The sequence below is a fragment of the Balaenoptera musculus genome, chromosome 19, assembly GCF_009873245.2.
Source record: "Balaenoptera musculus isolate JJ_BM4_2016_0621 chromosome 19, mBalMus1.pri.v3, whole genome shotgun sequence".
NCBI lineage: Eukaryota > Metazoa > Chordata > Mammalia > Artiodactyla > Balaenopteridae > Balaenoptera > Balaenoptera musculus.
Genome location: NC_045803.1, coordinates 7,120,134 through 7,142,894, shown reverse-complemented (window position 1 = coordinate 7,142,894; position 22,761 = coordinate 7,120,134). Strand labels below are relative to the sequence as shown.

At 47.4% G+C, this 22,761-nt stretch overlaps 2 protein-coding genes across 7 annotated transcripts in view; one reads left to right on the top strand and one right to left on the bottom strand.

Annotated features, from left to right (window-relative positions):
- The window catches only part of VRK3 (VRK serine/threonine kinase 3), a 43,263-nt gene extending 38,448 nt beyond the window's left edge, over positions 1-4,815 (bottom strand). Inside the window, 1 exon segment of the mRNA XM_036832467.1 lies at positions 4,794-4,815. The gene's annotated coding sequence lies outside the window, so the exon portion shown is untranslated.
- A 3,074-nt stretch (positions 4,816-7,889) lies between these two features.
- Positions 7,890-21,307, top strand: ZNF473 (zinc finger protein 473). Of its 6 annotated transcripts, none has more exons than XM_036832464.1 (5): positions 7,890-8,228; positions 11,061-11,219; positions 13,378-13,504; positions 16,698-16,787; positions 18,068-21,307. In XM_036832464.1, the coding sequence occupies exons 2-5, from the start codon at positions 11,211-11,213 to the stop codon at positions 20,629-20,631; spliced, it is 2,790 nt and encodes a 929-aa protein (XP_036688359.1). In that variant the 5' UTR covers positions 7,890-8,228; positions 11,061-11,210; the 3' UTR covers positions 20,632-21,307. The 6 variants fall into 6 exon arrangements, with proteins under 6 accessions (XP_036688359.1, XP_036688356.1, XP_036688358.1 ...); XM_036832461.1 differs by having other exon boundaries at positions 7,890-8,402; XM_036832463.1 differs by having other exon boundaries at positions 7,890-8,429.
- Positions 21,308-22,761: the final 1,454 nt, after the last annotated feature.

The following is a 22,761-nucleotide window of genomic DNA, read 5'->3' as shown; positions in this document are numbered from 1 at the left end:
ATACAACTTAGCCCATAAGAGCAGGATGAAACTAGTTCATAAATGAAGCAGAGAAGCTCAACAGGGATGACAGTGCAATAGGCATTTCCAATGAATATATTTTAAATAGCGAAAGAAAAAAGCAAAATTATTTTATTTGTTTTTTATTCTAAGATTCAGTGTACAGTCCCAGTTATAAGCTGGGATATCAAAATCGAAGTCAAAATAAACTTGTGCTCGTGACTTCATTTTGCCTTGCAAGACAAAGTTCTTTTCTTTTTACTTTTATTTATCTTTGACAATTAACAACCGTCTATGTTTAAAGTGTACAACTTGTCTATATATGTGTGTGTATATATATATATAAATAATTCTAATTTGCCATATATGTATATATGACAAATTAAAATTATAACGGAGTGATCACAGTTCAGACATACAAAAATGGAACTGGGCAGCCATTGAGGATCTGGTCTCAGGACTTCCCTGCAACACTGAGAACTTGAACTTTCTGTGAACTAGACCTAACCCAAGGACACCCACCATTTTTAAAACAACATCTGCTACCTGGAACCTTGTGTCTCAGGGTTGTTCCCCCTTGTAAAGATGCAACCATTCTGACCCCAACCAATCCTTGCTTAACAAACACCCTACTTCTTGCCAGCTTGATTTTTTTTTAACATCTTTATTGGAGTATAATTGCTTTACAATGGTGTGTTAGTTTCTGCTTTATAACAAAGTGAATCAGCTATACATATACATATATCCCCGTATCTCTTCCCTCTTGCGTCTCCCTCCCACCCTCCTTATCCCACCCCTCTAGGTGATCACAAAGCTGATATCCCTGTGCTATGCGGCTGCTTTCCACTACCTGTCTATTTTACATTTGGTAGTGTATATATATATGTCCATGCCACTCTCTTCGTCCCAGCTTACCCTTCCCACTCCCCGTGTCCTCAATTTCATTCTCTACGTCTGCATCTTTATTCCTGTCCTGCCCCTTCAGAACCCTTTTTTTTTTAGATTCCATACATATGCATTAGCAGACGGTATTTATTTTTCTCTTTCTGACTTACTTCACTCTGTATGACAGACTCTAGGTCCATCCACCTCACTACAAATAACTCAATTTTGTTTCTTTTTATGGCCGAGTAATATTCCATTGCATATACGTGCCACATCTTCTTTATCCATTCAACTGTCGATGGACACTTAGGTTGCTTCCATATCCTGGCTATTGTAAATAGTGCTGCAATGAACATTGTGGTACATGACTCCTTTTGAATTATGGTTTTCTCAGGGTATATGCCCAGTAGCGGGATTGCTGGGTCGTATGGTAGTTCTGTTTTTAGTTTTTTAAGGAACCTCCATGCTGTTCTCCATAGTGGCTGTATCATCTAATTATAATTCTTGATAAACAACTAATGTAACTAATTGTGGCTTTGCAGTTTTTGCCTTTGGAAGCTTCCTTCATTTGTAGTCCAGTGGAACACAATTCAAGTTGCTTCTTCTTCTTCTTCTTTTTTTAATTGTAATACGTATATATGTATTTCTTTACTAGGATGCCCTCAAGTACTTCTTGAATCTGGGCCTCCTGGGCTGCAGTCCCAACAAACCCCAAATGAATGCCTCTTTATTTCAGTCAGTCTCCGTTTCTGAAAGTCTGGTTAACAGTATACATTATGAAACTATCACCACAATCAAACTAATTAACATATCCATCACCTCTTATAGTTCCAATTTGTGTGTGTGTGTGTGTGTGTGTGTGTGTGTGTGTGTGTGGTAAGGACACTTGAGATCTACTCTCTCAGCAAATTTCAAGTATACAATTAGTTATTATTTACTATAGCTGCCATGCTATACATTAGGTCTCCAGAATTTATTCATCTTATAATGGGAAGTTTATACCCTTTGATCAATATCTCTTTTCCCCCACAGCTTCTGGTAAGCACCACTCCACTCACTGCTACTATGAGTTTGACACTTTTTTTTTAGATTCCACATATATGTGAGATCATGCCATATTTATCTTTCTGTGTCTGGCTCAGTCTAATTAAAACCTTTTCCTTTATTCACTGTAAAGACTGGTTTCTGTTGCGACTGCAAACAGTAGAGTCCTTAAAATTACAGGCTCTGGTCCCAGGCTGCCTGGATTTGAACTCCAGATGTGCTCCTTGCTGGGCATGTTACTTAACCTCTCTATGCTTCAGTCTGCCCAATGGTAAAACGGGGCTTTTAACAATTCCTGTCTGACAGAGTGGCTGGTGGCCTAAATGCAATACATTTCTATCAATTGCTAAGAACAGGGGCCTGGCCCACAGAAAGCCTTTTATGTTAGTGGTTGTTATTACCCTATCATGCCCTGTATCCCACTTATCATCTTCCATTTGTTAATGTTTCTATTCCTCCCTTTTCTCTTTCCACATCCTAAGTTCTGAGCCTCTCAGGTCTCTCCATTTCCTCTTGGTGCTAACTCATGGAATTCCAGTGCTTGCCCTTGAAACACACAGGCCGTCCAAACAGCCCATGAAAGAAATCTCAACCAGAGGAGAAAAGGGTTCTCTTCCCCTTGGCCTGCAGAAGAGCACAAACCATGCTGTGGCATAAAACTGCCCTTCTGTTATTTTACACAAGTTGTGTAAGACATATGATTTCAAAACTGTCGCCAAGTGTTCTTTAGCCTCTAAGGTTGTAATCCTGATCGGTCGTGTGACTTAATCATTTGCTCTCCTGGTAATAACACTTAAACGGACATCTCTAGCTTTTCAAAGATATAAATACTGGTGAGCATTTTTTTAAGTTAGAAGAGTCACCATCACTTCTCCCTTCAGGCCATGACAAACCAGAAACCCTTGTGTGATGTTACAGCCACAAGATCAAAACTGTCTAGAGAACAGTCAGCTCTACCCACCACCAGAGCCTCCCATCAAGCCTCTTAGATAGCCTCAACCACCAGAGGGCAGACAGCAGAAGCAAGAAAAACTACAATCCTGCAGCCTGTGGACCAAAAACCACAGTTACAGAAAGATAGAGAAGATGAAAAGGCAGAGGGCTATGTACCAGATGAAGGAACAAGAAAAAACCCCAGAAAAACAACTAAATGAAGTGGAGATAGGCAACCTTCCAGAAAAAGAATTCAGAATAATGATAGTGAAGATGATCCAGGACCTCGGAATAAGAATGGAGGCAAAGATGGAGAAGATGCAAGAAATGATTAACAAAGACCTGGAAGAATTAAAGAACAAACAAACAGAGATGACCAATACAATAACTGAAATGAAAACTACACTAGAAGGAATCAATAGCAGAATAACTGAGGCAGAAGAACGGATAAGTGACCTGGAAGACAGAATGGTGGAATTCACTGCTGCAGAACAGACTAAAGAAAAAAGAATGAAAAGAAATGAAGACAGCCTAAGAGACCTCTGGGACAACATTAAACGCAACAACATTCGCATTAGAGGGGTCCCAGAAGGAGAAGAGAGAGAGAAAGGACCAGAGAAAATATTTGAAGAGATTATAGTCGAAAACTCCCCTAACATGGGAAAGGAAATAGCCACCCAAGTCCAGGAAGCGCAGAGAGTCCCATACAGGATAAACCCAAGGAGAAACACGCCGAGACACATAGTAATCAAAGTGGCAAAAATTAAAGACAAAGAAAAATTATTGAAAGCAGCAAGGGAAAAACGACAAATAACATACAAGGGAACTCCCATAAGGTTAACAGCTGATTTCTCAGCAGAAACTCTGCAAGCCAGAAGGGAGTGGCATGATATACTTAAAGTGATGAAGGGAAGAACCTACAACCAAGATTACTCTACCCGGCAAGGATCTCATTTAGATTTGATGGAGAAATCAAAAGCTTTACAGACAAGCAAAAGCTAAGAGAATTCAGCACCACCAAACCAGCTCTACAACAAATGCTAAAGGAACTTCTCTAAGTGGGAAACACAAGAGAAGAAAAGGACCTACAAAAACAAACCCAAAACAATTAAGAAAATGGTCATAGGAACATACATATCGATCATTACCTTAAACGTGAATGGATTAAATGCCCCAACCAAAAGACATAGACTGGCTGAATGGATACAAAAACAAGACCCATATATATGCTGCCTACAAGAGACCCACTTTAGACCTAGGGACACATACAGACTGAAAGTGAGGGGATGGAAAAAGATATTCCATGCAAATGGAAATCAAAAGAAAGCTGGAGTAGCTATACTCATATCAGATAAAATAGACTTTAAAATAAAGAATGTTACAAGAGACAAGGAAGGACACTACATATGATCCAGGGATCAATCCAAGAAGAAGATATAACAATTATAAATATATATGCACCCAACATAGGAGCACCTCAATACATAAGGCAACTGCTAACAGCTATAAAAGAGGAAATCGACAGTAACACAATAATAGTGGGGGACTTTAACACCTCACTTACACCAATGGACAGATCATCCAAAATGAAAATAAATAAGGAAACAGAAGCTTTAAATGACACAATAGACCAGGTAGATTTAATTGATATATATAGGACATTCCATCCAAAAACAGCAGATTACACGTTCTTCTCAAGTGTGCACGGAACATTCTCCAGGATAGATCACATCTTGGGTCACAAATCAAGCCTCAGTAAATTTAAGAAAATTGAAATCATATCAAGCAACTTTTCTGACCACAACGCTATGAGATTAGAAATGAATTACAGGGAAAAAAACGTAAAAAAGACAAACACATGGAGGCTAAACAATACGTTACTAAATAACCAAGAGATCACTGAAGAAATCAAAGAGGAAATAAATCTTTACCTGGGGATGCCCTTTCTTGTCTGCCTATGTGCATAGGGATGATCCTGCCCTCTATTTCACATGCAGTAGGACCTTTTGAAGTTTGAAATTCATCCAGCAAATAAAAACAGGAAAAGTGGCACATCTACTAAATGTTTATTTCTGAAATGCATCAGATAATGGTTTCAGAGTGAATGATTCAGTCCCTAATAATAACACTGTATTAGCTAGTGAATCCAATTTAATCTGAATTCTTGGGAATATTCAAACAGTTTTATACTTGTCAGTACTGAAATTTAAAAAGCAAACAAATCAGCAACAGAAGAGAGGCAGGCAGCTGTACAAAGCTCAGCTCCATGGTGGCCTCACTTCATACCTGTCTCCCTTCATTACCAGACTCATCTTTCAGTGCTTCCTTAGACCATTTGAGTCTCTTTCTTCTAGGTTTGTACCACTGTTTACTCTTGAAACAGGCACACGTAACTACATATGCAGACATTCCCTGTGGTCGGTGAAAATTTCAGAAGCCGTACTACCCCGGGGCACACTATTCACCCTCAGTATCATCCTACCAGTTTTGGCACAAAGTCCAAAGTCCTTAGCATGGCTTATAATAGGCCATCATGTAATTTATCATCCAACTCAAAGGATTTGAGAATGATAAGCGGTGCTAATAGTAATTACCATGGGATAATTGGGCGAACTGTGATAGCCCCAGTCAAATAGGAATCTCCATTAGCCTCCACACCTGGCAGTTCATGATCTAGTTACGTAACTGGCACTTCATCAACGTCTACCTTCTAACACATATTATTTCTAATCAGTACAAAAGTTCTGCAATTCTTTATTATTACCTTTATTTTACATATGAGGAAATGCAAAGAAATTCAATAGCTTGCAGGACAGGAAAACAGGAAAAGGCAGAATCAGAAGTCAAATCCTGATCTGTTTGGTTTCTATATCCAAACTTTTCCTCAGGTGGGTGTTTTTTTTAACAAGTAGTAACTTTCTAAAATAGAATAAACAAAACAAAACAAACAAACAAAAAAAACTGTCTAGAGGACAGCTACCCTGGAGAGTTGCTCCAGATCTTGTATGAGTGAGAAACTGTTCTCTGGGTTAAGCTACTGAGATTTGGGGGTCATTGTTACTGCAGCATGGTCTAGCCTAGTCTGACTAATACACTTAAGACTGTGCTAGGTTACTTATGTAAATAAAAGTTTGAAAATTTGAGGCGGTTTCAGTGGAATTTCCCCAGGTGCCAAGTGCCGTTGGATAAAGATGGCCTCTAGGAATGGGCAAGTGCCTGGACCACTGCCACGCCGCTGATAACCTTTCTCCTGGGAGTGAAGTCTGCGAGCAGTAACACACAGGAAATGGAGCAGGAGCAGGCCGTTGGTGGGGAATAGGACTTAAGGGGCATATGCCCCAGGGGATGGTACCTTTATGGGGTCACGGTCTGGCCCTCAGACTCACTGGGCTGGAAACTCCATCTTAACTGTGTCCTGTAAGTGAAAAGAGATGGAGAGGCTGACTCAGGTTTGCTGCACATGTAAGTAAAAGATAACGGTTGGGACTTCCCTGGTGGCGCAGTGGTTAAGAATCCGCCTGCCAATGCAGGGGACGTGGGTTCGAGCCCTGATCCGGGAAGATCCCACATGCCACGGAGCAACTAAGCCCATGTGCTGCAACTACTGAGACTGTGCTCTAGAGCCCACAAGCCACGACTACTGAGCCCACGTGCCACAACTACTGAAGCCCGCGCGCCTAGAGCCCGTGCTCCGCAACAAGAGAAGCCACCCAATGAGAAGCCCGCGCACCGCAAAGAAGAGTAGCCCCTGCTCGCCACAACTAGAGAAAGCCTGAGCGCAGCAACGAAGACCCAACGCAGGCAAATAAATAAATAAATATTTATTTTTTAAAAAGATAATGGTTAATGTTTATTGAGCATTGGCTATGTAGCCAACATGTCCTAAGTTTGTTCATTCATTCATTCGCTCAATAATTATTCACTGAACTCCTAATATGTGCCTGCTACTGGGGATACAGCAGCAAAGGAAACAAACAAGCCTCCTGACCCGACAAAGCTCATTCTAGTGGGGGAAGGCAAGTTTAATAATCAAATAAGCAAGCCACTGTTTAATACGTCACGTGGAAGTAGAGCTATACTAAACTCTCCATAAATATGTATGGAAGAAAGAAGGGCGTCTCAGTGTTGAAGTCACCGGTCCAAGGTCATATAGCTAGCTCAGGACTCAAAGCCAAAGCTCCAACACTCAGGCCAGTCTTTATCATTCATTCACCCATTTTCTTTATTTACTCAACAAACATTTACTGAATATCTGCTATGTGTTAATTACTGTGCCCTTCCTGGAAGAGCTAAAGATTATACTCTAACTTAGGGCAGGAGGGCTAATCATCTAGGTGACGGGATTCGCCTCGGCCCCGTCCTCCGCGGAAACCAGGGATGACGTAGTACCACGGCGGGGCGTCTGTCGAACTCCCCATTAGCTCCGCCCGTCTCCGTCGTAGCTACGCCTGTCACCAAGAGCCCGAAGAAGCTGGGGACACTTGGAGCCGTCAGGTTATTTCGGAGACCAGAAGCTTCTCTCATCCCGACCCCCGACCCCCGCTCCCAGGGGCTCCGCCTCCCACAAAAAGTCGCGCTGACGTCACAGGCACCACGACCGAACTCTGGCTAGAGTATCAGGAGACCTCCCCCTGCTCCGCTTCTCCTTCCCCTCACCTCTAGATTTGGTGAGCGTAGTGCGGAAGCACATACTTACAGCCAGACTCTCGGACCCTCCAGAACTGCGACTCACCTTCTCAGTTGCTCTGCGAAAACTTCCGCTTGGGCGGAGGGCGCTGCGCGCGCATCCTCTCCCTCGCGGGAGGACTGCGCCGGCGCAGCCTACGCAGACCTCCGGACTGCCCGCGGGCTGTGCCTGCCTGAGAACTCCGTTTCCCAGGCACCTTCGCGGCAGACCAGCCCTCTGACTCAGGGCTGGGGGAGGGATTATTCCCTCATCGCCCAACCCCATTCCACTTTCTGTGGAACGCTTCCTGGTTCTACTGCGCATATGCCAACGTGGAGCCAATCGTAAGGAGGGATGAACTAAATACCCAGATGCCACCTGATGCCGAGTCTCTTTCTACTCTTATTTCCCAGTGTGCTCAGCAGGGCCTCTAAAGACGAAGAAGCGGGTGGAGATGGGAAGACAAGATAAGGAGTCCTCATAGCTCTCTGGGAAACGGGGTCCTGGGGCTGGCGCGGAGGCTCCTGGGTGGGGAGTAGCTCTGAAGAGATTCTCCCGGCACCGGAAGTGGCTGCGGGGAGGCGCGTGTCAGAGGAGTTGGGTCTTCCGCTCCCACCCGTTTGGGGTCGAGTCTTTTAACCCGGCTGACCGCAGTCTCGAGGTGAGGAGACGCCGGGGCTGGGATCGCTGAAGACGAGAGGTGACGGAATGCTTTTGGGGCGACTTCGGCACTGGGCGAGTCGCCTTGGGCTGTGGGTATCTAGGTGGAGTCTTTAGTCCTTGTTCGGAGTTACGAGCCAGGATCTTGCTGAAGTGGTTTCCATCTCTCACCAGCAGCCCTGAGAGGATCGATTCTATTTTATTTTATTCTTGGGTGAGCAAACTGAGGCTGAAGGAGGGGGTGAGTTGCCTGAAGTCTTTGGCAGAGCTGGGTCGGATCTTGAGGGATGAATGAATGGGAGTTCCTTAGAAAGTCAAGATATTTACCATTTATTTGGGCGTTTTCTGTGTGCCAGGCGCCGCTCTGTCCTCGCATTTTCTCTTGTCAGCTCCGCAGCCACCAGGATCATCTCGGGAATCAGAATTTTTCAGAATTTAGAGAGTTAATAGGGTGCATGTTTCATAATTAGGCAACACCCCCAAGCGAGATCTGGGGCAATTCTTGGAAATCGAGTATTTCTGCCGGAAAAGGCATGAATATTCACACTGGAGGGGAATAAAGAGTATACATAGCCTGTGGCAATTCGGGTTCAGTTTGGCTGCCAATTTTTGAATAAAGTTCTGGTTTTCAGAGCCTTACGTTTTCAGAATTGTAGACAAGAGATTGTGGATGAGTTGTATCTGCCCCATTTTGTACATGTAGAAACAGGCACAGAAAGGGTGAATGATCTGGCCATGGCCCCACACCAGGAAGAGGCAAGACTCCCTGACTTAGGGCCTAAGGCTTTCCAGTCCCATTTGTCTCAAGTTATTATGACAGGCTGGGTGACCTTGAGCTTTGCATCAGGGCTCCAGTTTCTTCCCTCCCAGGGCTGAGAGTGTATGAGATGTGGACAGAACGGGATCTGGAAACTGTACGTAGAGTTCTCAAACTCAGATGTCTATGAGCGTCAGGTAGATAAGGAAAAGGAGAGAAGAGGTCTGGGTGAGGGCTGTGGGGCATCTGGGAGGGCTCACCCCATCTAAAGCGGGGTGCGGGGGTAGCTCTAAACAGCCTCCAACAAACTAGCTTCGTGGGAATGCAGACCCCATGTGGCCAAATCCTAGGATTTTTCAGAAGCTGGAAATCAAATTTTTAGGTGAAATCTCCCAGCTTTTAAGTTTGGGATTACTTAAAAGAATTTTCTGTCAAAACACTCTATGCCAACTCAGACCAGATAAAACATCTGTGGATTGGACATGGGGAACAGACTTGTGGTTGTTAAGGGGGAGGGGGGCTGGGGGAGGGACACATTGGGAGTTTGGGATTAGCAGATGCGAACTATTATATATAGACTGGATAAACAACAAGGTCCTACTATGTAGCACAGGGAACGACATTCAATATCCTGTAGTAAACCATAATAGAAAAGAATATGAAAAAGAATATATATATATACACACATATACTGTATGTACATATATATAAATAACTGAATCACTTTGCTGTGTACCAGAAAGTAACACAACATTGTAAATCAACTTTACTTCAATAAAATAAAATTTTAAAAATCTGTTTTAAAAAGATTTTAAAAATTAAAAAATTTTAAAAAGTCACGGCTTAACCTCTGTCGTGAGGGAAATCCTCGTTGGGTAAAATGTTAGCACTTATTATAGGTTTTCCACATTCCCTTATCTGCAGTCACAAAATCTAGAATGCTCTGAAAACCAAACATTTTCTTCCATGGATTTGGTGCCCACAACTGACTAGAACTGCTGTGATCTATTACTTTTAATTATTCTACCTAGAGTGAATATTGATACCTCTGTTCTAGAAATATCAAAGTATTCAATTATGAAATGCTCCCGCCAGCGCCCTCCCCCCGCCCCACTGCATTGGGATTCTAATGAAATACACCATATATATGGTGGATCACCTTTTTTTTTTTTTTAAGAGTTTTTTTTTTTTTATGTGGACCATTTTTAAAAGTTTTTATTGAATTTGTTACCATATTGCTTCCGTTTTATGTTTTGGTTTTTTGGCCATGAGGCACGTGGGATCTTAGCTCCCCAACCAGGGATCGAACCCACAACCCCTGCATTGGAAGGTGAAGTCTTAACCATTGGACCGCCAGGGAAGTCCCTGGATCATCTTTTTAAAATCTGAAAATTTCTGAATTCAAAGCATACCTGGCCCCAGAGACTTAAGAATTGTGGACCTGTGTCGTTGCTGATTCATGATATGGAATGCTTTCGACACCCCATAGATATATGCTACTTAGGAAATACACAGTGGCCGCACCAGTGGTACAGTGTTTTGCATACTATGGGTCATGAAAATAACTCGGGGGGCAGTGACCATAATTTTTTGTAATGAAGTAAAATAAAAGCAACCAGAATGGTAAACATCCCAGGCCATCCTACTTTGTAAGATGAAGTATTGTTTCATGAAGCTTTTGTTCAGTTATGTATGCAAATGAGTAGTCATGGTATATATTGTCTGTGTTACTGTGGGTCATGGTTTAAAAAAAAAGGTTGAAGAAACAGCAACAGTCTTGGAGGCTCACCTGGACTCAAGTCGTAGAGATGATAATCAGAAATATCAGAAGCATCGTCCCAGGGGTTCAGTTAGAGACACATGTGTTCTGTCAACAAATATTTTAAAAATCCCTACTGTGTGCCAGGCACTGTGCACACAGTGGGGAGCAAGACAGAAGGTTCCGCCACGGTGATAGATCTGAATCTCCACCTCTCCCAAGTGGGTATTTACTGGCTGTATTTACTGACTGTGAGTGCTAAGAAGGGTTGTGAAGTGGCCTTGCAGGCTCTGAAGCACAGGAGAAACGTGGGGCTGGGGTGGTTTCAATAAATACAATTGTTGTGATTCCTGCAGGAAGACTTATGTTCTGACTCCTCCTCCTCCTGCTTCTGGACGTTTTGGGGGCTCCTCCAGCATGGCCAGAGTCAGCCCTAGGAGGAAAGGACAGTTTCTCCCAGGACGGGGAGCTTAAAGGAGGACTGGGCTGCTGGGCCCCCACTGGCTATGGCTGAGGTGAGTCGAGGGTCCCTCCCTATCCTAACCCATCATCCCCAAAGGCTGCACAGCTGGCCTGCCTTGTTCTGGCTCACTGTCTTATCATGGTCCCCAACTCGATCTTTTTTTTAAAAAATCAATTAATTATTTATTTTTGGCTGCCTTGGGTCTTCATTGCTGTGCGCAGGCTTTCTCTAGTTGCAGCGAGTGGAGGCTACTCTTCGATGCGGTGCGCGGGCTTCTCATTGTGGTGGCTTCTCTTTGTTGCGGAGCACGGGCTCTAGGCGCGCAGGCTTCAGTAGTTGTGGCTCAAGGGCTCTAGAGCGCAGGCTCAGTAGTTGTGGTGCACGGGCTTAGTTGCTCCGCGGCGTGTGGGATCTTCCTGGACCAGGGCTCGAACCCGTATCCCCTGCATTGGCAGGTGGATTCTTAACCACTGCACCACCAGGGAGGTCCCCCAACTCGATCTTCTTAAAGGAAAGCCCTCACACTGTCGCTCTGCTGCTCAGTATCCTTCCAGGAATCCTTATTGCCTATAGGATAAAATCCAGGTTTCTGAGCCCATCCCTGCGTGACCTGGGTCCTGCCCCCCTCCACCCTGTCTTCTCCGTGTCCCCACACACGCCGTACTCCCTTCTTGGCCTGGTGGTAAAATGTTACTCTGTACTTTCCAGCTTCCCGCCTTTGGTCAGGCTCCTCCCTCTGCTAGAATATACCCCGCCCACCATCTCTGGCTGGTGAGTCTTCCACAGCCTTCAAGACCCAGCTCATTCCCCCCACCTTCCCTGGGCAGCGTCAGCTCCTCCCCGCTCTGGTCTCCCATATCACCCCTGCTGCCTCCGCTGTAGCACAAATCCACCCGGATGGGGTGTCCCTGACCATATCTGTCAGCCCCACCAGACTTGGCGCTCCACGGGGACAGGTACTGATTGGGACTCATCTCTGGGTCCCCAGGGACCATCACCGGTCTGGCACACAGGAAGCCTCAAGATATTTTTTGTTTGTTTGTTTGTATTTTAATATTTATTTGTTTGCGCTGGGTCTGAGTTGTGGTAGATGGGCTTCTTAGTTGCTGCTTGCCAGCTCCTTAGTTGTGGCATGCATGTGGGATCTAGTTCCCTGACCAGGGATGGAACCTGGGCCCCCTGCACTGGGAGTGCAGAGTCTTATCCACTGCGCCACCAGGGAAGTTCCTCCAGGTGTTTGTGGAATGAGTAAATGAAACAGAAACAGGCTCACAGACACAGAACAGACTTGTGGTTGCCAAGTGGGAGGGGGTGGGGGAGGGAAGGGTTGGGAGTTTGGGATTAGCAGATGCAAACTATTATATATAGAATGGATAAACAACAAGGCCCTACAGGGAGCTATATTCAGTATCCTCTGATAAACCATAAGGGAAAAGAATGTGAAAAAGAATGTATATGTATAACTGAATCACTTTGTTGTACAGCAGAAATTAACACAACATTGTAAATCAACTATAATTTAAAAAAATTTTTTTTTAATTTAAAAAACTTAAAATCTTGGGCTTCCCTGGTGGCGCAGTGGTTAAGAATCCGCCTGCCAATGCAGGGGACACGGGTTCAAGCCCTGGTCCAGGGAGATCCCACGTGCTGCAGAGCAACTAAGCCCACGCGCTGCAACTACTGAGCCTGCGCTCTAGAACCCGTGTCACAACTACTGAAGCCTGCGCACCTAGAGCCCGTGCTCTGCAACAAGAGAAGCCACTGCAATGAGAAACCTGTGCACCGTAACGAAGAGTAGCCCCTGCTCTCCGCAACTAGAGAAAGCCCACGTGGAGCAACGAAGACCCAAATAAAATCAATAAATAAATAAAATATATAAATAATAAATAAATAAATAAATAAAATAAAATAAAAAAAAGAAAACTTAAAATCTTGAACAAACACTGAAAAAACCAAAAGCCAAGGTAGATGGATGTCAGGATCAGGGAGACCCACCTCTGTGACCTTGAGGGAACCTCACGTCTCCTCTTCAAAACTCCTTGTCCTTGCCTAGAAAATACGGGGATGCCCAGTCTCTTATATCTGAAGGTTCTCACAAGACGACTTTTGCCAAAGGCCTGGTGCATGGGGGGCTGGGGGTGCTGAGTGAGCCGTTGGCCCCTCCCTGACCCCAGCCCTGCAGTCATCACTGACAGTGTGTTGCATTCCAGGAATTTGCGACCCTCAAGGACGTAGCCATGGACTTCACCTTGGAGGACTGGGAGCAGCTGGGGCTGGACCAGGGGGACCTGTTCTGGGACACGGCACTGGACAACTACCAGGACCTCTTCCTGCTGAGTGAGTGCCCACCCCAGCCCCAAGGGCCTGTCACTGCCCTGCTCGGTGATCACCCGTGGCTCTCTTGTCACCCGTGGAATGAGCCCCTGCCTCCTGAGCACCTCAGACCAGCGTACTCAGCTGGCCGATTCTGCAACATTGGCAATGCCTGGCGACCTTTTTGATTGTCACCAGTTGGCAGTGGTGGGTGTGCTCCTGGAATCCAGTAGGTGGAGCCCAGAGGTGCTGCCACATATCCCAGAATGCAGGGATTATCCGACCCCAAATGGCAGTAGTGCCCAGGTTGAGAAACCCTGATCCGGCCCCTGCCTTTCCTCTTCATCATGGTAGAGGAATTCCTCCAGCTGACACTTAGGAATCTTTGCATTTGCTCTCCTCTGTCCCCTCCCTGACTCAGGGCTTCCCCCTTTTTTTTTTTCCCTTAAAAAAAAAAATTTATTTATTTCTGGCTGCGTTGGGACTTTGTTGCTGTGTGCGGGCTTTCTCTAGTTGTGGCGAGTGGGGGCTACTCTTCGTTGCTGTGCACAGGCTTCTCATTGTGGTGACTTCTCTTGTGGAGCACGGGCTCTAGGTGCGTGGGCTTCAGTAGTTGTGGCACGTGGGCTCAGTAGTTGTGTCTCGCGGGCTCAGTAGTTGTGGCGTACAGGCTCAGTTGCTCCGTGGCACGTGGGATCTTCCCGGACCAGGTTCGATCCCTGGTCCAGGAGGAGCTGACATTGGGATCCCACTTTGGCAGGCAGATTCTTAACCACTGCACCACCATGGGGCTTCCCTTTTTTAAGACAAACTGCAACCCCAGGAGCACACCCTGCTTTTCCCCTGCCTGGCTTGCCCACTGCTCCTTCATGTTCTGACCGCTCGTTTTGTGGTCTGTCTCCCTCTGCCAGGATGGGAGCTTCCTGCGGACAGGGACTCGTGCTGCTCCCTGGTGGAGCCCCCGTGTCCGGAACGGCCAGTACCCGCTATGGGGACTCACCGAATAGATGAGTGAGCAGCAAGAGCCGCTGTGTCATGCGCTGGGTCTCGTGCTGGCCAAGCGCTTACAATGCTCTCCTCCCATCTTCCAGTCACCCTGCAAGGAAGTCTGACTCCCTGTTTTCTTGATCCTCCTGAAATCGAGGTTCAAAGAGGGGAAGTCACCTTCCCAGCTCTGTGGGAGTCCCCAGGAGCACCCCGACATTTGGTGATTGACTAGGAGGACTCTTGGGACTCAGCGCATGGTCCTACTCACGGCCATGACTTACCACGGAGAAGGGGTGCGAGCACAGCCAGCAAAAGGGGAAGGCTCGGGGGGCCAAGTACAGGGGGGCCGGCGCCAGCTTCCAGAGTCCTCGCCCCATGGAGTCACATGGGACATGCTTAATTCCCCCAGCGACCAGGTGCGCCAACACATATGAAATGCCTACGAGGATGCTCATTAGAGACCCAGCACCCAGGTTCTTTACCGGGGGCTGGTCGCATAGGCACCCTCTGCCTGCCACGTACCCAAATCCTAGACTCCCCGAAGGGAAGCAGGCGTTTGGGCACAGGGAGCCCCTCTTATTGGTTAAGGAAGGCTGGAACCCTCCACCCCCGAAATCCAGGTTCCCAGACACCAGCCAAGGGCCAGCCTTGCGAGCAGGCCTTTCCAATGAGAGCAGGCAGCCTGCAGTGCTAACCGTTTTCCCTGGGCTGTGAACAGCAGTGTCACACAGGGAGGGAACGGCAGGGCTGAGACATTAGGTGGAGCCTTGCTGCTCCTCATCCGTGTCACCTCATCCTGATCAGCTCATTTCCCCTTCTCAAGTTCCTTGCTTCTTTCTTTTCCAAAAGCAGAAAAAATAATTTATTCCAAAAGATTTTTAGAAAGGAAAAGAAGGATTACACACTGAAAACTATCATTTCATGTAATTTTATTGCATTGGGGCAGATTTTCTCCAAACTGCTTAATGTGCTACAGAAGCAGCTTGTGGGAGGTCAAATCTCAGTGTCTGCAATTTTTAAATTACAATCCATGGTAGAAATGTGTTTCCCTTGACTCCCTGGCACACGTTTGTGTGTGTATATATATGAGTGGTGTAATCGTTTGCTAGGGCTGCTCTTGCAGATGCCACAAACGTGGCTGAAAACAGCACACACTGACTGATGGTTCTGGAGGTCAGAAGTTTTTTGTTTTTTGTGGTTGTTTTTAATTTATTTATTTTATTTATTTTATTTTTGGCTGAGTTGGGTCTTCATTGCTGAGCACGGGCTTTCTCTAGTTGCAGCGAGCGGGGCTACTCTTCATTGTGGTGCGCGGGCTTCTCATTGCAGTGGTTTCTCTTGTTGCAGAGCACGGGCTCTAGGCGCGTGGGCTTCAGTAGTTGTGGTGCACGGGCTCAGTAGTTGTGCCTTGCGGGCTCTAGAGGGCAGGCTCAGTAGCTGTGGTGCATGGGCTTAGTTGCTCCGTGGCATGTGGGATCTTCCCAGACAAGGGCTCGAACCTGTGTCCCCTGCATTGGCAGGCGGATTCTTAACCACTGCACCACCAGGGAAGCCCCGTGGAGGTCAGAAGTTTGAAGTGGGTCTGCCTTGGCTGAAATCCAGGTGTGGGCACGGCTGGTTCCTTCTGGAGGCTGTAGGGGAGAATCTCTTTCCTTGCCCTCTTTCAGCTAAAAGATGAAGCCTACTTGCTGGGCTCATGGCCTCTCATCTTTGAAGTTAGCAGTGGCTTTCTCCCCACTGTAGCACATTTCCCCAGGGATTATAACTCTGCGCTCCCTTCCTTGAGGAAGTTTGCAGGGGGCAGAGTGTGGGATTGAGCTCTGGGACCCCAACACACTTCATCACGGGGCCTGGCCCATGGAGGCCTCTGGCCGTGTGTGGTCCATGGGTGAATGAACGAATCGCAGATGGCCGAGGAAGTACCTGCCTCTCCCCGGCCACTCTGCTCATTCCTCAAGAGCTGTTACAGATCCTTTGTGTTCCCAGGCCCAGTTGTCACAGCTCTGATCACTCTGGATTGTGACTGTCCGGGTCCCTCTCCTCCACTGGACTGGGAACCCTGTAGGGCAGGTGTCCCTGGAGTCACCCAGGGCTGCATCTGGCCCTTGGGAGCCGTGCGCTGGATAAGGTGCTGAATAGTCAGGAGAGCCGGGAGGTTCCCACTCAGCGGCCAGTTGGCCCTCCATGCTGCTGTCATCTGGTTGGTGACAGTGCTCTTCTCTCCCTTCAGATCCCCCCAGACCCAACCTGACCTACCATCCAGATGATGGGGAAGAGCTGGCAGCCCTGGCAAAAGGAAGCCCAGAGTCAACAGGACCTGGTGAGTGGGCAGAGAGGGCCCACCAGCACCCAGCGAGCGGGAGGGTGGAGGGATCGTGGGGCATGGCCCTTTGTGGGCCCTCCATCTTTGGGACCTCCATCCCACCCAGTTTGTCTACCCAGACAGCTTGATTCCCTGCTTCTGGGCTTCACTCTGCCTCGCACTGGCTTTAGGTCCAGGACCCTCACCCTGCATGCCTTATCTCCGCCTGCCGCTGTGTTCAGCACGTGGTTGTCCTGGTGCCTTTCCTCTGTCCCCTCCACATCCTTCCAGACTCAGCAGGGGTTGGCCTTACATTCCCTGAGTTGGTCTCTCCACCTTCCTGCCTTGTGCCCCTTGAGCACTGTGGACCCCCTGTCTACCTGTTTCACCCCCCTTTCGTTCAGGCCCATCCTTCCTTCCTGGTCCACAGGGCCTAGCAGATGGCCCATCTGTTAGTAACTCAAGCCTGGGCCTAAATGCTGCCAAGAGCCTTAGGTCTGCCCTCTTCCAGGCCATGGTTTCTCCAGGGGATCCAGTCAAGCAGTGAGGATTCCCAGGTGTTACACTGGTTGAGACATCCCCAGGAGGAAAAAGCAGAGGCAGGGCCCTGCCTGGGGTACTGGAGGCTTTTCTCATTGTTAGGCTGTTAACATGAGGAGAAGGACCCCTGAACCAGAGGCCACGGAGTGGAGGCTGCACGGCTCAGTCTCAGCCTGCACCCCAGCCATCAGCCTGGAGCTCTATTCTCCGCTCACCTCTCGTGAGCTTGTGAACATCGACCTTCTGTAGCCTCCTGTTGAGCGCACAGGTGTTTTCACGTAGGCCCAGCCTCCTACAACTGTGGATTTCTGTTTCTGCCACCTTAACATCCAGGCTGGTTCCAAGCATGTGTAACCACGTGCAAACCACCTTTGGATGTGGTTACAATGATAACCACGTGGTAACAATCGTATTGCATTGTTATCATTTATACCTCTTTTCCATTGAGTGCACTTCTCTAGGAAGTGGGCCTTAGCTGATGGGGGTGATGGTGGAGATATCCACTGAGAGCCTCCACTTCTCTGTGGAACCCTCGAGGTTGCCCACCTTCCCTCTTAATCCTCCTGGAAATGGGCTCTGTTTCCTGTGATGCCAGTTCCAGCTGGATCACCACTCTGGCCCCGTCTCCTTCATCCCCTTGCCAGATAGGCCTGACTCAGGACCCATCACCTGTTCTCCCTTTTGTCTGCTCTCAGCATACAGCTCCCGTCTTTAACCCCCAGGGCACAGGAGACATTTGCACTTGCCCTCTCTTTCAGACACTGCTGAGGGCAAGACCTCTCCTCTGCCACAGGACTTCTTGGAAGAAGGACTCTCCCAGGAGGTTACCGAGATGTTTTCCAAGGATGGCCTCTGGAACTCCCATCTGGAAGAAGCCTGCATAGGCCAGAGCTGGTTAGATAGTTTGCTCGGAGATCCGGAAAGTCTTCTGAAGTCCAATATTGTTACCAGCAAGGAAAGTCCCACAGAATGCAAGAGCCATGAACTCGAGAGCCATAAACTCAAGAGAGGCCTTGGTCCCAAGTCCCTCCTTTTCCCAGGAGCAGGTTCTGTGACTCTTGATCTTCCTGAAAGGAGCCTGACACCAGCTAAGTCTCAGGAAAGTGGGAATGACTTTGGGTGCTACTCAGACCAGAGCCAGCAGGATAACATCCAGGGAGGGGAGAAACCATATAAATGTAGTCAGTGTGAGCAGAGCTTCAGCCAGAGCTACCGTCTGATCCAGCACTGGATTCTTCACACTAGGGAGGACCCCACTGTGCTTCAAGAGTATGAGAAAGATGTCAACCAGAGTTCTTGCCTTTTTGTGCAGTCAGTGACTCACACAGGCTCCAAGTCCTATGTGGGTAACAAGTGCGGGAAGACTTCTAGTCAGAATACACACCTCCTGTGGCATCAGAACATTCACAGTGAAGAAAAACCATGTAAGAGTCAAGACAGTGATGGTCCAGCAGGTCACGACTCACAGCCTGTTGAGCGTCACAAAAGCCCCCCAGGTGGTAAATCCTACAAATGTAATGAATGTGGCGAGAGTTTCAGCCAAACCTTTCATCTCACCCGGCATCAGAAAACCCACACTCGGAAACGCTATGAATGTGCCAGATGCAAGGCGATCTTCAAGTTTAACAAATACCTCCTCCAACATCAGAAAATTCATGCTGCAAAAACGACCGCTGTGTGTCAGGAGTGCGGGAAGGCCTTCAGGCGAAGCTCCTTGCTTGTCAAACACCAGTCTGTTCACACTGGAGAAAAACCTTATAAGTGCGATGAGTGTGGGAAACTCTTCAGCCATATCCTGACCCTAAAGACCCACCAGAGGGTTCACAGGGGCGAGAAGCCTTACAAATGCAACAAATGTGGGAAAGCCTTTTACCGGAACACTCACCTTAATGAACACCAGAGGGTTCACACGGGCTACAGGCCCCACAAGTGCCACAAATGCATCAAGAGTTTCACCCGGCCCTCCCACCTAAATCGACACCTGTCCGTTCACGCCACAGAAAAGCCCTACAGCTGTGCCGAATGCAAGGAGACCTTCAGCCACAACGAACACCTTGTTCAGCACCAGAAAATCCATGCTGTGGAAACCCCCTACGAATGTCAGGAGTGTGGTGAGCGCTTTATTTGCCACTCGACCCTAACTTGCCACCAGAGCATTCACACCAGAGAAAAACAAGGACTTGACAAGAGCGGGAAGATCTTGAATGAGAACCCAGAGCAGAGAGAGCCTCCAAGGGTCAGCGAGAAGCGCTTTAAGTGTAACAAATGTGAGAAAACCTTCAGCTGCAGCAAATACCTGACTCAGCACGAGCGGATTCACGCCAGGGTGAAGCCCTTTGAGTGTAACCAGTGTGGGAAGGCCTTTGGCCAAAGTTCACAGCTCATCCGCCACCAGAGGATCCACTCTGGAGTGAAGCCGTATGAATGTGGGGACTGTGGAAAGGCCTTCGTTCGTAGTGCCTCCCTTGCCAAACATCAGTCCACCCATAAGAGTGAGCACCCCTTTCAATGTAACAAATGTGGAATGACCTTCAGCCAAAGTGCATGTCTCTCAGAACATCAGTTAATCCAAACTGCAGAGAAGCCCTTTAAACCTAACAAGTGTGACGAAGTCTTTGCCTACAGTAACCACCTTGTTCAGCATCAGGGAACTCAGGCAGGAAAGAAGCCCTTTGAGCAAAATGAATGTGGGAAAACATCGCAGCAGAGCTCGTGCCTTTCCAAGCATCAGAGAATTCACACAGGCGAGAAGCCCTATGAATGTGGTGACTGTGGGAAAACCTTCAACCTGGGCGCTCAACTCATCCGACACCAGAGAGTTCACACCGGAGAAAAGCCTTACGTTTGTCAGGAATGCGGGAAAGCCTTCAGCCAGAGCTCGTGCTTTTCTAAGCATCAGAGAGTTCACACAGGTGAGAAACCCTACAAATGTGGCGACTGTGGGAAAACCTTCAGCCTGGGTGCTGCACTCATCCGACACCGGAGGATTCATACTGGAGAAAAGCCTTATGTTTGTCAGGAATGTGGGAAAGCCTTCAGCCAGAGCTCATGCCTTTCTAAGCATCAGAGAGTTCACAGTGGGGAGAAGCCTTATGTGTGTGCCGTATGTGGGAAAGCCTTCGCCCAGAAAGCAAATCTGATGCAGCATCAGAGAACTCACACTGGGGAGAAGCCTTATGCTTGTGATGTGTGTGGGAAAGCCTTTGGCCTTAGAGCCCATCTCAGTCAGCATCAGAGAATTCACACCAAGGAGAAACCACATCAGTGTCCACATTGTCAGAAAGCCTTGTGCTGCTGCTCAGGTCTCAGCCGACATCAGTGAGTTCACACTCCAAAGTAACAGGTAGCAATTCTGCCCATGGCTGCTGGGTGGCAGCGGATCCCAGACATCTGAGAATGTGTTCATCCGAGGCCTAAAGTTGAAACCATCCCAGTGTAAGCCCCTCCCCCCCAAGAGTAATAAATCTCTTTATTAATAAAGATTGATTAGAAAGTTTGCACGCATGAGTTTCATTAAAACAATGAAAACACAAACATTGAGAAGCTGTGGAGCTTTGGAAGTCAGAGGTAGACTGGAGCCAGTCTGCTGAGTTAAATCCCAGCTCTGCCATCTGCCACCTAAGTGACCTAGGGAAAGTCATGAAACCTTTCAGGGCTTCAGTGTCCTCATCTGTAAGATAGGCAAAATAATAGCTACCTACTTCATAGGGCTGTTGTGAGGATAAAGAGATGTAAAGCACTTTAGAACTAAGTGCCCAGCACATAGTAAGTACTCACCAAGTGTGAGCTACAAACGTGCATCAGATATAACAAATATACTCTTTTACATTAAAAGGAAGAGAAAACTAAGCAACCCTCTATCTTTATTTCACTGCAGTTAACATTATTACTAATAATGTGCATGGCTTTTATTTTTAAAGTTTTCCACCAAAATATCCTTGGCTTCGTTGGATCCAAAAACCCAGTACTTTGCTCTTAAAAAAAAAAAAAAAAGCCTAGCCTTTTTCTTCCCTCCATTTCTCAGCTCTGTCCTAGTACTTTCTTTCTTTCTTTTTTTAAAAAATTATTTTATTTATTTATTTATTTGGCTACGTTGGGTCTTCGTTGCTGCACACAGGCTCTTCTCTGGTTGCGGCGAGTGTGGGCTACTTCTTGTTGCGATGCACAGGCTTCTCATTGCGGTGACTTCTCTTGTTGCAGAGCACCAGCTCTAGGCGCATGGGCTTCAGTAGTTGTGGCACACAGGCTCAGTAGTTGTGGCTCGCGGGCTCTAGAGCACAGGCTCAGTAGTTGTGGTGCACAGGATTAGTTGCTCCGCGGCATGTGGGATCTTCCTGGACCAGGGCTCGAACCCGTGTCCCTTGCATTAGCAGGCGGATTCTTAGCCACTGTGCCACCAGGGAAGCCCTGTCCTAGTACTTTCTTAACCCGCAAAAAGCCAAGAAGAACACGTAAACTAACATCGCATGGCAAGAACTTTCCACTCCTAACCTCCCAAACCTCTCACTCAAAAGGACCCCCTCCCATATCCACATGCCACCCCTTCCCATAATCTCCTCCCATTTAAAGTTGTTGGTTAAATGATGAGACCCAATTTATCGTGAGAGTTAATACCATAAACAGCTGGATTCAGTTAGGAAAGCTGCATTGGATGTTGCTGTCTCCACACGGTTCACACCATTTATACAGAAGATGTGCTTGGTAGCAAAAACTGTGATGTACAGAAACGACTGCTGGAATGTTCCTCCTTTACCAGTTGTCCAAGTTGGCCACTCACCAGGCGCTTCCCTAGGCTCCAGGGTGGGGAACACCAATACGGTAAGCCCTGCCCTTGCCTTGAAGCTTCTAGAATCAAAGGGAAATGGATGGCCTCGTTTCCATTGCCAAGTGACGTCTTAAAATACACATTCTCTCATGTCACAGCAAGTCCCCCGAGGATTGTTGGCGAGCCCGGTGAGGACACAGTCCTTCCTGTTGGAGCCCCAGAGTTCACTGCTCACCTTGGCCAGGCTTGTTCTACAGCTGAGTCTCACCTCATGGAACCACACCACCAGCTCTCTTGATGGCACCTCCTCGGCCCTGAGCTTTTGTGTCCCACCTGCTAAGTGACCCAGTCACCTCTTTGCTGAAGCACAGTCTTACAAAGACACTGGACTCTTGACACTTTAAATATTCTTTCATATTTTTGGTACTAAAAAAATTTCAGGAGTCTGTGCTCTGGGCCCTTAGGATTTTCAAACCTTGCACCTTGAGTTGTGCTGGTTGGTTTTGTCGTTGAAACTGAGACCTTGTTGGCTGACCGTTCACACCACAGTGGGGAGTGTACTGGTTTTCAAATGGCGGAAACGTCCAACTCCCCACCTGTTGTATCTGGGCAACAGGCCTGATATATACCTAAGGGGCAGGGCAGGGCAGGGGTGGGAACTCAACTTGATAAGTATGTTCAACTGAG

What these genes read in the sequence shown, in the direction of transcription:
- ZNF473 (XM_036832464.1), top strand. An exon ending in CCAGGACCTCTTCCTGCTGA is followed by an intron (nt 13,505 to 16,697) that starts GTGAGTGCCCAC and finishes CTCTCCCTTCAG; the next exon opens with ATCCCCCCAGACCCAACCTG. An exon ending in CCCAGAGTCAACAGGACCTG is followed by an intron (nt 16,788 to 18,067) that starts GTGAGTGGGCAG and finishes CCTCTCTTTCAG; the next exon opens with ACACTGCTGAGGGCAAGACC.